The 18,525-nt window shown below is 40.7% G+C and overlaps 1 protein-coding gene across 1 annotated transcript; it reads left to right on the plus strand.

Annotated features, from left to right (window-relative positions):
- Nucleotides 1-1,916: 1,916 nt before the first annotated feature.
- zc3h12aa (zinc finger CCCH-type containing 12Aa) lies at nt 1,917-9,432 on the plus strand. Its single transcript, XM_076152739.1, has 6 exons — nt 1,917-2,099; nt 2,635-3,077; nt 3,744-3,883; nt 5,422-5,656; nt 5,799-5,905; nt 6,076-9,432. Exons 2-6 carry the CDS (start codon nt 2,713-2,715, stop codon nt 7,107-7,109), a joined length of 1,881 nt encoding a protein of 626 aa, XP_076008854.1. The 5' UTR covers nt 1,917-2,099; nt 2,635-2,712; the 3' UTR covers nt 7,110-9,432.
- Nucleotides 9,433-18,525: the final 9,093 nt, after the last annotated feature.

Consider the following 18,525-nt stretch of genomic DNA (forward strand, 5'->3'; position numbering starts at 1 on the left):
TGCTTGCTGATCTATGTAGGACAAGCAGTGGGTTGTCTGAAGTAATAAATGAACAAGATGAATGTGGGGGATATGTTGATTTGAAAGCTCTTGTCAGAGAAGGTTTGTCGTCAGGCTGCACAAAGGGTGGAGCCGTCCTGCCTGATTTACTTTAGATTCAAACCATGGCTAAATTGGAAATCGTGAATCACTCTGACACCATTGGCGTAAGATGGATTACTTCAGTTACAGGCTGCCTTTTCTTTACTTTGCTTCTTTTTAAAGAAATCATACAAAAATTATTTTTTCTGACAGACAGCTGACCCATGCAGTCAATGAAAGGAATAGCAAAAAGGGGCCAGCACTACAAACCAGGTTTTATCAGCTCAGCACCGTCCCGACCACATCCAGCAGCTCTCAGCAGCACAATGAGCCTGGCTGAATATTTGATCAAGTGTCTCAGGTTTAACAAGCCCTGCCAAACTACACCTGCCTGGAGGAAGGAGATAGGCCTTTGAACAGGGGAATGTCTCCCCCAAGATGTTAAGGAAATATGCTTTTGATGTTCACATTAGCCAAACTGCACTAATCTCATCCAATCTTGGCCACTTGGATACACAGCGAGGTTGAAGATTTGCATTACAGAACAATAGCTTTCTGGATGCCAATAATGCCTTCCAGTATAACCCAACCATAAATTACAAAACAATACCCCCAGCCACAGCACAATATAAGCTAAATGGTGTGTTTACAGACTGAATTCAATAAAATAGTTTAGAGCTGTCTGTCATGCTGATTTTGCGGGGAAGTCTCGAAAAACTGATGGGTAGGGAACCTGTTCAATACTGTGGATGTGTGTGTGTGTGTGTGTGTGTGTGTGTGTGTGTGTGTGTGTGTGTGCGTGTGCGCGTGTGTGTGTTTGTCCTGTATACTTCTGTCTTTCTTTCTGTGCTCGGATCTGTGTGTGCTTGCCCCCTACTCATCGTCTCTGGCTGCAGCTCATTGCCCTGCAGTAATATCAGGCCCGGCGGACACCTGGGACCAGTGGTGTGGGCCCTCAGAGGAGGCAACCGCCTAGCAACTGGCCCTGATTACTTTGTCCACTCTCCGGAACTCAACTCTGTATATGCCATTAACCAACTCCACGCAGTGTGAGCCCAGCTCGACCATGCCATTAATCCTGTACACATAGGCTTGTGTACAAACACACCCACAACTCCACAACTTAACCGCCGGCCTGGTGAAGCCATAACCATCTTCCATGATCTCCCCTGGTGCGATGGTGAGAGATGAGCCTGTATGCGAAAGAACATGGAGCAAGAGTGACATCTAATGGGCAAATATGATACGGCAAAAGCTACTCTAGCCTCCTTCAATATATTTAACACACTGGACTGGAATAAAGAGCTACTCAAGTGTGTTTAAATTGAGGGTTTCCATTGTTTTGGGGACAGACTTCAATGTTATTGTCAGACCAAATTTACGTTACGAGTTACGATTCAGCAGAAAATATTAAACTTGTTCCTGTACAATATTTATCTGACGGCTGTGTGGTTGCTAGTTATAAGGGAAGTTAAGAAAGCCCCTTAAATAGGCGATTTGGTCATAAAGTACTGCTGTTGTGAGGTGGAAATCTCAATCTGCAGAATGTCATTCTAAAACTAACCCTTTTGATGACACAATCTATTTTGTGCGGTTTTGTGGTATGAATTATTTTTAATAACATGCAGGGACATAATAACATAATATAATATAATATAATATTATATAATATAATAAAGTTTGAATCCTAACTTTTCACAGCTCTTATTTAAGTATAGGATCTGAGCTCTTGCTAATTGTGATCATTTGCATAAACAAGCTCCATAATTAACGTAAGACAACAAAGAAGCGCTGTCTTGAGCCGCGGCTTGACTGACAGCTTATCTTCTCACATATATGCAAATGTTCTCCATGGCTCTGCCCTCAAGAGGAAGCGAGGAAGACATTATTTTCCAAGAGGGAGGCGCTAGGAAGTCACAAGCGTGTCAAAGTCACTGTACTTTGAAACAGTAACGATAGCCATGAATGAGCCGTGCTGACAAGTGGAACGAGAAAGAAGAACAGCTGAGAAACTGAAGGTGAGTTGTCGAAGTTGTCGATTTGTTGAAAGATAGTTGAAATGTCAGCTTGTAGCAGTTTGTACTGTATCTCCCTCGTTGCCGAGCCTTGTTACCTGTGATCAGGTACATTCTGTATTATTTCCTGAAGTACGGAGGGCGATTTTCCAGTCCGACGTACGTCTTTTACGTATATCCAACAAAGTCCGTGCGTAATGATCGCGCAGCTCGTGTTGATTATATTGATCCGAGGAAAAGAGCCTTTTGACCCGCCATTGCGTCTCTACTGTTACAGTCAGCTCAGCGTCCACCGACTGCAGTTTGGTTTGGTTAGTTTAGTTTACTGTAAAAAAATACATTTGACAGGGTTACCCACTTAAAACTGGTTAATATTGTGCAAACAGGACACGTTTATGCTGCTGTCACTGATGTATAACATGAAATGATTGCAGAAGTAGCCAAATGAAATTCACCAGGTATATATGTAAATATAAACAACTGAGTATTATTTAAATTGTCTAAAATATCTCTGTAATTCACTGTTGTTTCCTTTTAGTCAGTGAGTGTGAACCCGAGGCAATAAGTCTTCTATGCTACCGACCCAAGTGCAAAAAAGAAGGCCAGATGCTCCAGGATGGATCAGGCACGTTCCAGCCAGAGCTCGGCTTCAGTCCAGCTGGAAGCAGATAGTGAGGAACTCCAGCTCCAGGTCGACTTCTTCAGGAAACTAGGTTATTCTTCAGCAGAGGTGAAGGCTGCGCTGAGCAAGCTGGGCCTAAGCACAGACACCAACTCTGTGTTAGGAGAGCTGGTTAGGAACAGGGCCAGCGCTGCACCCAACGGACCCAATCCGGATAGTTACGAGAGGAGCGCCAGCCAAAAGGACCACCTGCCCCCTCCCAGTAGAGCCAACGGGCCCCTCAGAGACACAGCAGACAAGAGGAATACAAGCTCAGAATTGAAAGCTGTAGTCATCGATGGCAGTAATGTTGCAATGAGGTAAGAGCGATTGCCAAAGTTTGATGAAGTACTAATGAGATAATGGTTACTACAATTATAGATAAATTCAGCATAATTAGAAGGGCTTAAGGGTGTCTTAAGCATTCCCAAATCCAGCACAAAAGAAACACTTATTATGATTGTGCCGCTGTCATGTTATTGCAGGAAGCAAGACGGCTGTAAAAAGACACGTTCCGCATCGCCACACGTCATTGTCCTGTTGTGCTCGATCTCCGACCCTGAAACATGCGTCTTCATAAACTTCCTTGTCACTCGAGTTTTCCCAAAGGGCGTTTTCACCTGTCTGAGCATGTTTGTGTAAAAGCTCCTCATACACTGTATGCAAATTTTGGACACACCTCAGAATCTACGTAGAATCGGTGTTGATAAATGATGAGTTCATACAATGACACCGCCTGAGGGGAAGTTCACCCTGTGGGAACATTTCAAAAAGTGGATTGGTGACTAGAACACCTGCATTTTCACGTTTCCTTGACTAATATTCAAATTGAAGCAACCTGTATTTATTTCTGTGCATTTCATTCACTAGTATCTTTTTTCGACCACTTAGATTAAGTTATTATTGTAAATAAAAGTCATAGTATCATTAATGTTATTGTTATTACACAAATGAGTACTCATGTGCCCTCCTCTTCTTCTTTGCAGTCATGGCAACAAGGAAGTGTTCTCCTGTCGAGGTATACAGCTGGCAGTGAACTTCTTCCTGGACAGAGGTCATACCTCCATTATTGTGTTTGTCCCCTCTTGGCGCAAAGAGCAGCCCAGACCTGACGCTCCCATAGCAGGTAATCCAAAAGCAAGCACCGTCACGGTGATTTTTCTAGACCAGTTTAGTTACACATACATTTCTCTGAGAAAGATTAATATCAACAAATGCCGCTGTGTCAGGCAGCCTTTACAGTCGTAACCAGACGACTGTGTGGGTGTCGTGTGTTTCGAAAGATTAAGCTTATCTATACTTTAAGTTTGTTGTTTTTATGGCAAAACTAATTCTGGAGAGCGTTTTCAACACTGATGCAACATTTCATCATTGTGTGCACAAAAGCACATGCTGAACTAGAAGAGCCTTCAGTAGAGCACATACCTTCACCCAGTTCATAAATGACGTCAGATAGATAGTTAGAAGTATCTGACAGTAACTTTCAGTATATTTGGGTAAACAACTAAATACATTGTCAGGGCTTCACTACACCAGTAGAAAAATAGCTTCCAGCAAGATATGGTGCAAATAAAAGGATGCATCATCATCATCGCCTTGTGTTTCTGGCTTTCATGATTTCCCTCACAATGCTGGGTGGAGCAATGCAAAGGCTCTATTTTCAATATGCGTACAAGGAAGTTAGCAAAAAAAAAAACAAAGTAAGCCTAGCTTCATTCTTGGGAAACCTCAGATCAGGAAGTACAGCTGTGTTTTTTTCTTCTGTGCCTGCAACCATGTACTTTCACAGTGTACTAAGTGCTGACTGAGCAGTGAAGTGACACTTATACTGTGACTTACCTGACTTACATGTTATCTAACCTTGTTTTGAACAGCTTTCACTCTTATTGTCGTGTGCGGTTTGTTTGCTTTTGTTCACTTTGTACGCGCAGTAAGATGATTATTATACCGGTATTTACTGTGTTTGTACAGGTGTTGTACTGCCTATTGTGTCCAGTGACCGATTGCTGGGTCTCACTTCATGTTTCATAAAGCTTTGTGTCTTTTGTAGTTTGAACATTAGATTCTTGATTGCTATTTGTTTTTATTGAAGCAAACATTTTTCATGACATTGCACATAGGATATTTTGGAGATCATTCTTTATACAGAAAGAGGGGAAAAGGGAGAGAAAGAGATGGAGAGAAAGAAGAAGGTTGTATTATTATTACTATTGTTGTTGTTAAACTTTATACGTAGACCCTGAGGTAGAAGACAAGTAGATTGAAACTGAAACAGCCAGGCCACTGCCACTGGAGGTTGTCAGAACATGGCAGAGTAGTAACTAACCCTAGTACAAATCGCATCATAGGCTGTGGTAAAGAGAAGGAGAGACGAAAGAAACAAAAAAAAACAAAGAGAGGAGAGCCAACCCAACCCAACCCCGCAGTCACACAATCCCCGCGTCCATACAACCCCGTCCTGAACATTTCATTGAGAGTGATCAATATTTGCCACGTTATGTAATTTGTGTTATCATACAAACACCTCATGCTTCAATGATACACGTGACACGATAGGGTTTGTTTAACCAGAGATCTCATTAAAGGGTTATATTAAAAAAATGCACACCATCAACACTATCTTCCACGTTGATCAGAATAAAAGATGATTGCTTACACTTCCAGATCAACATGTCCTTATGGAACTTGAAAAAAAGAAGATAGTGGTCTTCACTCCATCCCGTCGTGTTGGGGGTAAGCGAGTGGTCTGCTACGACGACCGCTTCATCGTCAAGTTGGCGTATGAGTCCGACGGCGTGATCGTATCCAATGACACCTACCGTGACCTTCAAGGGGAAAGACCCGAGTGGAAGAAATGCATCGAGGAGAGGCTGCTCATGTATTCCTTTGTGAATGACAAGTAAGAAATGAGCCCATTTCTCTGCTAGAGCCTGCAAGATTGCTGTAGTATCTTAGGGGCTTTTATCACGGAAAGAGACCGTGTCATGATGGAAATGTAAATGATGGAAGTCAGACATCAGCCTGCTCTGTGTTCTGTCCAGGTTCATGCCTCCAGATGATCCGCTGGGTCGCCATGGCCCCAGTCTTGACAACTTCCTCAGGAAAAACCCTTTGCCTACAGAGCAAAAGAGGCAACTCTGTCCTTATGGTAAGATATGACTGCCACAGGGCTCATCATAGCCTTCAGTTATTCCTTTCTTAAAAAAACAATTACAGATTAATCCTTCTGTCATGCTGTTTTGAATTTTTACCACAGAAGAAATGTGATCCAGAATGCTCTAACCATCTGTTTCGGTGTTTCCTTTTTGTTTACTTTAGACAAAAAGTGCACGTATGGCATCAAATGTAAATTCTACCATCCAGAGCGGGCAAACCAGTCCTACCTGTCCTTGGCTGATGAATTGAGAGAGAAAGCCCAGATTTCCACAATAAAAGAGGAGAGAACCTCCAGGCTATCACCAAGTCACCTCCAGTCTGACCAGCTTAATGCCTATTCCCACAATGTAAAGTTTGACATGGAGCATATGATGGACCAGCAGAGTTCCCTGCATCCCTGTCAGGTTAGTGAGAATAAAATCCTTTACTGGGATGGACCCAGAAACACTCAGAATCATTTACATTTTGCCGCAGAAGACCAAAGTCAGAAAAAGTGGCCTGGCCCACAGCCGATGCCCAGTCACAACTATTCCAGCATCTCTCATGACTGCCTGGATTCTGGCCTTGGTTCTTATGAGAGCCAATACTCTGACATTTCCCATTTCCCCAGCAGCTCCCATAGGCCCAAGCATCAAACACAAAGCGCTGTGATTGGACCCAGATACACTTCAGTGCATTCTGAGAGAATTAGCCCCGTCCAATCCTGCAGTTGTTCCCATGTAGTGGCCTCAACAGATGACCAGCAACATCATAGTAACTCAAACTTGGAATCCAATTGTCACCCCAAATATGATACCTACCCTCCTCATATGTTCCCCCCTGTTATGCCACACCAGCACAGCCTTGCCAGCCATCTCCAGTATAGTGTAGCTCACCATCATCAGCAGAAGTACTGGTCAGATCCATTTCAGATGCTGCCCCAGAACAGATCAACCTCTAGTCTCCCCATGTCCCTTCATTCCTCACACCATTCCAGCCCTTATAAGGGTGATCAGTACAATTGCTGGGACCAACAACAGCCGTCCTCTGCTGCTCCAACCTTTGATCCCCAAAGGTTGGAGCTCCGTAAGAAACTGCAAGCCATCTTCAATCCCCATCAGGTGGATACAGTCATGAAAATGTTCCCACATCTGACAAATGCTGAGAAACTGGCTGCAGAGATCTTCAACCTCAAGACTCAGGGAGGAATATTCTGATGATTCTGGGATATTCTGTGTAAGAACTTTGTGTTCTCAATATTATCATTCTGCGGACCTCAGTTATGTCTTAAGTAAAGGTCTTTCTTGTATTGAAAAATTGTTTCATTTACGGAAGTGCAAAAAGCCTTCCTATGGATAAAAGATTAAGATAATCTTTCTGTTGTGTGACATTGTAGTCAAATATAAGCTTATCATCCTTGTTTCTCTAGAATAACAGATTTCTAGAGTTATGACTGTTGATGCATATTGTGTCAAATGTCATAGATTTTGTTCTTTGACCAAAATTAAGTTTTCTTTAAAAAAAAAGAATCATTATTTAAAGTATTACTATTTGTCATGACTTTCTCTTTGTCTCTATATTGGACGTTTCTTTTTACAGTAAAGCTTCGGTTTATTTCAGTATAACCAGTACTCATTCCTGCAGAGGATCTTTAATTACACACAGTATTTATAGTATAACAGGGAAACGGACAGAGACAGAGGCATCGACAAATATATGTGCCTCAGCCTTTTCCTGTTTATGCAATATCACTTCACAATAAGCTTTGCTGTAGCATAACTGTACCGTTTGAATGAAGATTGGATAACAATGGACTTTTTAGTATTGTCTCTGTTTTACTGGGACATCTGTCTATTACACACACATGTGTGCCTCAGTTGTGGTATAAGGTGGTGGACCAAATGGAATTTAGGTCTTTTTTTTCTCTTTTTTTTTGGAATTTAGTTCTCATGCACTCTGTCTTATCACTTTGTGAGGAATGTGAATTTGTATCGGTAAAATAAATATGTATATATATAAATAATAAAAATATCTGCAGGACTGCATCCACTGTCCCATAACTTAGCTTTAGCTTTATTATGAGCTAAAAATCAAATAACAACAAAGATTTCACAGACCTGCTCGCCAATTTGCCCCTGTACCCAAACAGAGTACAAATGTGTTTTTAAAACTATATGTACTATTCTACAGTTGACATTGAACAACTGGAACAAATCAGGGACCTTTTGTTTTTCAGGTGTTAAAGTGTCTCAGGGATAAAGGTCAGGCTGTGTTTGTGTTTGTGTGTGTGTGTGCGCGCGCACGTTATCTCCATGGCTATTCTGAGGTTACTGTTGGACAATAATTGTAATCTTCTAAATTTCAGTCAGTGTTTCTGGTCATTTATTGGATACGAATACAACATTCTATGGGGATAATGAAAATCACAGCACCAATGTCAATATTGAACTGATATAGATCTGAATGTACATATCCTGACCCCTGATGTTTGTCCTTATCTGACACTACATCCATGTGTTGTGATCTGTACTTTGACTCATGTGGCAGGTCTTACCCAATATGGTCATCCTCTCTCGCTAATCTGACAGAGTTGTTTCCAGTCCCCATTTTACCCATAAATCAAAACACGAGACACAATCTTTTGTACAGCTGCCTATAAATAACCAGTATGTGTATAACACAAAACATTTGAACAGGCATGGAACTGTCAGGAACTTAATAATAATAATAATAAACTGCATATATGCAATGCAATTCCCTGACATCAGAATAATTTGGGAAGTGGAATGAAAAAAACAGTACTCCAAAAAAAGTAAAGGATTAAGTTGTTGTCAAACATACTTGTTGAACAGTGAATATGCCAGGTTTTCTGCTGTCACGAAAATCATGGAAAAGTCATGGAAATGTTTTAAATGTTAACGTTAACACAACTCAGGTTTTTTATTCCCTTGAAATCTTCTCTCGTGCTGTCTTAACAAACCAACCATGACTAACTATGAGATTTTCTGTTTACACATTTACTGGTTTTGTTAATGTTCACTGGTCTGGAGCATGGTGGCAGTTACTAACTGGAGTGCACACCAGTAAAATGTACTTCTAATATCAGCTGGTAATCTGCCAAAAAATACAAATGATCACGAAAAGATAGTTGAAGACACAGAACATGCAAGTTTGTTTTCCTTCGTGTTGTAGTTCACACTTAGACTTATTTTTACAATGACATTGAAGCTGTAGTGGCTTTGGGTTAAGCTGGCTGACTGTCACTCAAAGAAAAGGAAATTGTGTTCACATTGCTTAACTGGTTCTTCACACCTACAAGCATTATTATTAAAATCTTGAAACCAAGCAAAGCTGACCTTTTGCTTATAGTCATGTGAGTCACTGTAAGCCTCAAATTCCTTGTACACAGCAAGAAGAACATTGGAACAATGTTAAATTAAGTACTGTAGTATATTATTGTGAGTAATACTTTTCTAGGCAGAGTATTTAAAGATACACATTCTATGCATGATTTGTTTGCGTTGAAATGTGTTCAAACACTTGGATTAGATCATTGACTTGATTTAACTGATACTGTTGTCTTCTTAAAGTTCCCTTGCATTGAAAGGGAAACCTAATAAGTTACGTCTCTGTTTTTATTATTCCCAAGTCATCAGTAGTTTGTTGAATGGTACAAAGGCACCATAGCCAGGTTTGCTGCAGAGGATAAAAACAGAAGAAACAGAGAGGTCATTTTGGGTTTAAAATATAAACTAGCAAGAAAACTATAAATTACAGAATGCACACATGAATGTGGATTACTCATTTCCAAAGTTGTTTGTGTGTCACGACACGGGTTTATGAACAAAAGCTAAAATGGGAAACAAGTCACATGGAATGGTATAATCTGATCCTAAAATTAGATTTGCAAATTTGCATGTTACGATCAGCATGTGAGAGATCAAGTCTAAATTTGAATTCCTAGCCATTGTGTAACTGTGAGATGCCAAGGGCCTGGAGAGTGACATCTTCATATGCAATGCTGTCATTTAACCCTTGCCTTGTGTAAACAATGAATTCACAGCTTTAAATTCAATTGGAATTGCATTCAAACATACACTTCCAAAGTCTATGCAGAGCGATTGCACAGTCTTCTTTGTCCACAAAATACCTGCTTAAGCTACTAAAACTATAGAATGTTGAAGTCATCCTCACTAACAGTGCATGTTTTTAATAACACTTGATATCAGGTTGCACATCCTCAGACAGTTCCGGAAGCTGCCTGTTGTTTGTCTCTACACAGTAAGGAAATGAGATCACTTACCATTCAAAGTAACTGTGTCCCCTGTGGTTGCCATCATGCAAGCCATGATCAGGTTTCTGCAGCTCCACCCCAAGGTAGACTTCTGGCTCCCCCTGTAGGTAACCCAGGAAACGGATTGTTCCTGTGCTGACGCGTCCAGACGGTAGCATGATCCTGACCTGGTGACCCAACTGCAGGTCCATAGGGGAGTGGGGTACAAAAACCCGGTGAGGCCCTGGGGAATTTTCTCTAGAACACACACTGAAGTCAGAGAGATGGTTCAATCATCACAAGCCGCACTGTTTAGGATTGCAATGATACATGAAACACTAACATGATGACAGCAGTTGAGGTATATACAGAACTGGGAACTGGGAACTGGGGAAATCATGCAGTGTTCTTCATTTGTAACTTCAAGTCATATACAGTATATGTCAATATTTTAGTTAGACCTAATACAAACACAAGCAATATTGGAATCTATTTTGAATGCTGTATGTATTGCAGTTGCAAATTCACTTTCATTTGATGACTAGGAATTATTAGATACATCCACATGTTGGAAAGATGAACTTATTCAATTTGTTATTCATGGTGTTAGTTAAGATCCCAAGCTTCACCTGGTGACTGGAGCCAGGGCAGAGAAGGGTCTGGAGCTCAGTGCTAAAGATGATGATAACTTCCTGAGTTGGTTGAGAGGTCTGGCGATACCGCCTGATAATTTCAGAATAGCAGTTTACATTATTATCTAATTTAAAGGTGTAAACAAATATCAAAATCAGAATTCTGAACTCACCTGAACACTCTTCAAATACTTCAGCATTGTCAAGTCCTGACTCTCCATCATCATAACTCAACACTTTCACCATTATTCCAACTTCTGAGGTCATCTGAGTAGAAGGAGATTTGTTATCAATAATGAAGAGATACACACAAACTCAAACAACACTCACCCACGTGTACATGCACACCTGACGGTATAACTCCTCCTGTCTTCTTTGCAGTTCTGTAAACCTCCTTTCCCATGATGCTCGTTCACAGGCTATCCTAGTCTTCAGAGACAGTACATCCTTCTCTGTCTTTGTCAGCCTTGTGTGAAGGGCGGTTGTTTGTTTGGGGCTCCCTGGTATGGCTGCTATCCTTTTATATTCAAAACCTGAAAAATTAAGTGAAACACATCAAACTGAACATATCTATCTGGATGGGGATTGTGGTATTGGTTTTGTTTTTTAATAAATTCTATTAAATGCTTACCAACAGGTTGTTTGATTTGGTGGTGTCTGGTCTTTGTAGTGCATTGCTCCCATTTCAAAAATGTGATTGTATTGTATGGACATATCTGCAGTGTGGAAAACAATATCACTTGTATTTGTGTGTTTTGCGTTCATCAACAGTGGTCAATGATGGACAAATTTCAACTCAAATGACAATTTTGATGTCCTTAACTCACCCAAAGGAACCTGCAGGTATAGAGTAGCCCCTGAAATGTCCATGTTAATACAGTCCACAGCATATATGCCATCATGTTACAGCATCTTCACCTCACATTGTTGAATTCTAACTGGGAAATTAATGTTAAAGTGATTATAATATTACTGCTCATATAGCCCCTCTCATTATGAGTGTATCAATGGTGATTATTGAATAAACTGTAATCTAATGATAGCAATGCTAGAAATTGCAAGAAAGACAATGGCTTTCTTACAAAAACACATACACATACACATGCAAGCTTGGATGGAAATTGGAACTGACCTTTGACAGACATTTGACCGATGGATATGAGGAAGTAATTCCCTGTGAAGTTCTGAGCAAACAGTTCCTGTTTCTGTTCAGCAGGCCAGTAACCTAGTCCATCATGAATGTAAAGTACACAGCACAAAGTCCATGTGAACAGTGCTGCTGACGACTGCTGGGTAGGTAAATCTTGCCTAATCTTCTTAGCCATGCTGTCACACAACCCAGCTGCATCCAGACTGTTTCATTCAGTCTACAGAGTCCCATCTATAACCCATGTGATGAATGTTCCAAATGCAATACAAAGTTATCCCTGCTGGACTGCAGGAGGTTTAAAGAATGAATGTGTGTCTTTCATTGACTTCTCTGAAGTTTGAAGTCTGTTTGAATATTAGAATATAAATGGCATTTCATAGCTGATTTTCCATTAGAAATGCAAATCTGTTCATTGTGCTGATCAGTATCAATGTGAATGTTACCCACACACATGTTGATATGTGTAAGACATTGGCTGAGCATAGCTTTGGAAGCACAGCTGATATAAATTGTGTTTTTCCCCCAATAAACCTCAAAACCCATGTGAATTTTTGGCACAGTGTAAACAAACATCAAAACATGCAGCTGGACTTCTGTCACCTGAGTTGCTCAGGATCTTTTGTGTTGAATTCAAGAATTCTACGTTCTTGAGGCCACAAAGAGGTTATTGTAGTGGGTGGGGGCTTTATGCCTGGCAGAGAGAGGAGGGGTTTGATTTCACATTGTGTTGAACAGAAACCAATCACCTCACAGGCACTGAAATCTCATCCCTACCTGTACAGGCCCAGAAAGGCTTAATCCAGGCAACTATGTTAGTAAATCTTTAAATGCTGGGTGCACATTTTAAATGAACCATTATCAAAGCAACTTAACACTCCATTGTGTTATAATTATAATAATTTTTCCTGTTGCAGTAATTATTATGAGACAAGGAATCATATTTGGGTGGATTTAGCATGTCATTTGTAGTCTCTCACCTTCATCAAAACTCATCAGCATGCAAAGGGAAATTCCTGTTTAAAATGAGTCCTGGTTGATTTGATGGACTGGTATGTGCTTGCTCTCAACACATCTTTCTGACAATATGCTATAATTCTAGGAAAATGCATCGATTCTTTGGCATCACTTGTAGCACCGCCCAACAGCAGCAGGTAGCCCCCTCCTTTCTCACTGGCTGAAGAGTTCTGGCTGAGAGTTTCTACTTATGAGGTTGCCACTAGAGAACTGTCAGTGGGAAAAGGAGGGGGTGGGATGGGGGAGGGGGACCAATAGAGAGTGAGAACACCACAAAGAGAGAGCTCATTCACTTCAACCGCAGCTGACACAGACCCTGCAATGTCTCCTAAGAGTGCATCACAGGTGAGCAGTGTTTTGTAGGAATATTAGCGATTATAAATGATTCATATTGTGCACTGGACTTAGTCTAAACTACAGTATAGAAGAGGTTTGGAATTTGTGTAAAGGGAATCACTACGTGAAAGTCATAAACAGTGAGTACCGCTAAGGTCAGGCGGGGACTAACTGAAATGTTTTGACTGTTCTGTCGTGAGTAATAGTGTATTGAATATTAATATTCATTTGCTTACCAAATCATATTTTACAGAAACCGATCACAATTAATTAATTCATATTAGTTGTGTTTTTTATCAATTGATCCACTGAAAATGTACATCTACTATTTTACAAATTGATTAACAAAGCAATGTCAGGTTTTCTTCTTGCAGCATGAAGTTACTTTCTAAATGTAGAATTCCTTTTCGTCCAGATTGTAGTAAGTGTCATTTGATTTACAGTATATTTATATAGGATTTTCTGATGTGCCACAATATTCTAAGAAAATTACAAAAAATATAGATTTCAAATCCTCATATAATCGGTGAGTAGAATCTGAAAAGTCAAGTTTAAAGTTATTTCAGACAGACAGAATGATGGCCTGATTTTGAGCACATTTAGGAAATACAATGAAAGGGAGTGAAACTTTCATCTTCCATTTGAAATTCATATTTTGACCTGGGTTTTAAAATGGCCACTGTTGTCACCCAGTTTCCAGGGTGTAGAGCCCATAGGAGGCTGAGCTGGGATCCAAGGGAGAGGGGAAAAAACAAGCCATGCCGCTTAGTGATGCTCCCAAGGGGCTGAGCGAGGAACAAACACATTTTAATTGTGTTCAACCACTGCTCAGGCACTTCATGATAGAATTGTGTGGTACTTCATCGAACTAACCTTAGTGGGGATGTGATCATAGCCAAAATTGATCTTAATGCACAAACTACAGCTCTGAACTGCAGCTCCTTTTCTGTTGACTCATCCAAACAATTATCAGATCAGTTTCATCAGAACAATTAGACAATTGTTAAAAAAGAAGAGAACACAGATGACCCTGGTCTCACAGATCAAAAGAATTGTCCAGGTGGACAGGCATGAATGGACACGGTTGTAAGTCAGCTACCTATTGACATGCATAAACAGCTTTGATTGTGTCTAACATCCATCATATAGCTCTAATATCAACACACAAATGGAAGTTTGTTACTGGTCAAGAAATTCTGCAAAATGAGGTCATTTTGTCTCTGCAAAGCATTCATTTGTATTATTAATTTGTTGTGGTTAACAATGTTTGTTAACCCTTTCACGCTTGTTTGACAGCTGATATCATTACACAGTGGACAAAGAAGTGTCTCCCTTTCTGCCAACACGATAATGGCCTCCACTGGTTTTACAAAAGGTATGAGTGATATGTTCAAAATTGATGCTGGGGTTTATATCATTTGTGCAGAGTGAGTTACAAATTACTACTTTATTTACTAAGCAGGTAGTCATTTACAATCATACTCAAACACACTTCAGTAGGTCACATGGGCTGCAAGCTGAGATCATCTATGTATGATGTAGCCTCTTCCAACCACTAGGCCAGAGGCCACCTTGCTGCCTCATTATAATGTGCCTGTATCTTAATATACCTCTATACCACATATGCAATCTACACCAACTCTCTGACATGTAATGTAATGATAGTAATAGAAATCATTGCAATACATAAGTATTCTGGGAAAAAGTTTGGGAAAAAGTTTGGGAAAGTGCACAGATTGAATTCGAAGAACCAGATGAAGCAGACTGAAGGGTCGATATGAAAAAAAACTGCTGGGCGGGAGGTCAGCAAGGAGGCAGATGGTGAGCAGGATGCAAAAACAACAATATGTTTGTAAATCAGGCACCTGAAATAAACTCTAGCACTAAAAACATTGAAACCAAGGAATTCCCCTGTCACTGTACCACATGAAAAGCAAAGATGTCATACTGTATCTCTCTCATTAATAGAATCGTGACACAATACATGTTGGCATGGTTACTCCACACCAGTGATGCACACACTGACACACCCATATACACAGGGTGATCAAAATTATTACTGCATACCCTAATAACTGAAGTTTTTTTTCATTTAGTTAAATGGCAATGTATTACAAAGTTCAAATTGTACTGTTGTAAATGTATTTTCCATTGCAGCTAATATTATGTTTGATGACAGAAGAGTTCAGTCTTTATTTAATTTTGTAACCTATACTCCATTTTTGCTTTCATACCCTAAATTGTACTTCCCAAAATATTTACACAGGTATCCTATTACTCCTCCTTTTGGAACTACTTCTACCATCAGCATCAATAGCCCCCGTCACGTCTGCCACCGTCACGTCTGCCACCGGCGCGTCTGCTACTGCTATGTCTACCCCCCCCATGTCTACCACCGCTATGTCTACTACAGCTATGTCTACCCCCGCCATGTCTACCTCCGCCGGGTCTACCACCGCCATGTCTACCACCGCTATGTCTACCACCTCCGGGTCTACCACCGCTATGTCTACTACAGCTATGTCTACCCCCGCCATGTCTACCTCCGCCGGGTCTACCACCGCCATGTCTACCACCTCCGGGTCTACCACCGCCGGGTCTACCACTCCCATGTCTACCACCATCGGGCCTACCAACTCCACCACTTCATCTTGGGCCACTACCAATTCTACAGGTATATTGTCTTTACTGTAAATAGAAGAAAACAATTGATGTTTTGTTGTAAGTCTGGTCGTGACACATGTCCTTTTGACCAGTAGGTGGTACTTCCTTGAACTCAACGAGCATGGTAAGGCATTCATATAGAATCTTAACAATATCATAACTATATATGTTAACTATATGTGTTCCTTATTCCTCGCTCTTCCTTGTTACTTGACCCTTTCATGTTTATTCCCTCTCTTTCAAATACAGATATCCTGCCCATCTTTCACCTGTAACTACTCAGACTGTTACTCTATGTACAACAGTCAGATTGCTACTCCATGTGCCCCTGGTGTTGCCTGTTGTCAGGTGGGAATCAACTGATGCTGACAAACTATTAGAGTATTCGAATGTATGTATTGCTTTTAAATTCATTTTATATCATGCAATTTAATAATGTATTCTCTATGTCTCCCTGTCATGTATCAGCTGTTAAGGCAGACAGACAAAGTCTACATTGCGAGCTGCATGGACTACTGTGCTCAGAGCTGTTACAATGCCTCTCAAACCAACTGCTCTGTGGGGTGCTGCAATTCTACAGGGTGCCTCAACAGTTCTTTTGCATCCATGATGATGGTGGGTATGGCACCATCAACAACAGCAACAGCAACAACAAAAGGTAGATAGACTCATTCCTCATCTCCACCACTAGGCTCAGATTGGTTTATTTAATTTATTATCCCCAAATACATTCAAGGGGCAGACGGAGATCTTTGCAAGCACTTGACATGTCCATTTTCATTGTTTTCATCCTCCTCAGGGTCTGCAGTAACTACTCAAAGTGTCACCACAGCAGCTACCACCAAACCCCAAACAAGTGCAGACACAGTAAGGGCAAGAGGGTGTGTGTGGGGACGTGTGTTTGGGTGTCTGCTGTCATGTGTGTATGTGGTGAAAGAGAGGGGTGACTCATTCCTTCCTTGTTTCCTCTTGCCTTGATTTTTGCACAATCGCAAAACTGGGATCTGTTGTGAGATTAGTGTCATCTTTAGACCTGGCGTGATACAATCACTCATGTCTGTCTTGTCTGTCTGGTCTGTCTCTGAGTACATTTCTGGTTTCTCTTTAAGGGAAACAAATGCCATTTAGGAGTATGTAGTGACAAGGTGGACTGCTACAAAGCCTTCGCCCTAGCAAAACTCCAATCATGTTCCTCAACACATACTCACTGTCAGGTAAGAAATGCCAAACACATGAAAAGACACAGCCCACCTTACTTAAAACCAAGATTCCTCATATGATCATGGTAACAAGTGATATATCCTCACCACCGATTCTGCTATGTGTTATTTAAGACAAGTATTTTAAACCCTAGACATGTAGTTAGACCTGTTATGTAGTCTTTGGTTTTTCTGTCAGACCAAGGAGCGCACCAGCTAATTTTACTAATCAGTGCACCTTCAAACAGAGAGGAATATAATCAGCTGGTTTCGTGTTTGGTTGGACTGAGAATCAGCAGAATGTTGGCCTCTCCAGGTTTGAGGCTTCTAATCTAAATAGTGATGTTTCAATCAACAGTTGAGAATTTGTGTGTTGAATTAAAATCAATTCTATAACTTGGGGGCATTTGCTTAAATAAGGTTAAAGAAATGGCTGTCGTCCTCAGCACTGACGTGAAGTAACTGGTGTAAAATCAGTGGATTGCCTGTTTAATTTCATATTTAGGGCCAGATTTACTAATCATGACACAAAATACCATCCTGCAAATGTTATCGTTAGCCTAAATCTGGACCCATAGACTTCAAACCACTTATAGATTCCATGCATCCCTCTTCTCACATGTCCTCAATGCCTTTGCAGCTGAAAATGGAAACTGTTGGTGGCAAGGTGAAATGGACAGCAGGTTGCTCCACCAACTGTGCTTCCAAACCTGGGTGCGTCGCTGCAGGGACAACATCATGCCATCTAGAGTGCTGTACCGCCACCAAGACCTCTTGCTTATTGCTGACTGGCAAGCTGAATGGCTTCTCCTTTGCCACTAGAGGTCAACCAGTCAACACAGAATTGATTGCACTGTTAGTTTCCTTCCTTGCTATAGGTTTGTTGATGTGAATCACAGACACACACAAACACATTGCTGAGCCAGTGTGTGGGTCACAGGGAAAGTAGAGCTTTGCTGACTCAGATTAAAGCTTATACATGTTAATAATACTTTATCTACACCTGTTTATCGCACTGGTTTTGTGTCACATGTCAGCATATACTGTACGAATGAGTGCATGAAAAGCTTCCGTTAAATTGTGAAAGCTTGTTTTTCTTTCTTTCTTTCTTTCTTTCTTTCTTTCTTTGAAGAAATAACCCAATTGTTTTTGTACTTCTGGTTCAAGACCAACGCTACATGGCTTTGAACAGTATTTACAATATACATGAATAGGGTATATGAATGAAAAAGATATGAATATGAATTCAGGACCAACACGTCGGATGAAGCTTTGTCAATCCCCTACCAAACAAAGAAAACAAAAAAAAAGATTAAACGTTGTTATTATTTTTAGCTATAACCTTGCTCAAACCTGTGATTGATC

This window comes from Genypterus blacodes, unplaced genomic scaffold (assembly GCF_046128005.1).
Source record: "Genypterus blacodes isolate CSIRO-AG114 ecotype Tasmania unplaced genomic scaffold, CSIRO-AGI_Gbla_v1 ptg000057l_1, whole genome shotgun sequence".
Classification (NCBI taxonomy): Eukaryota; Metazoa; Chordata; class Actinopteri; order Ophidiiformes; family Ophidiidae; genus Genypterus; species Genypterus blacodes.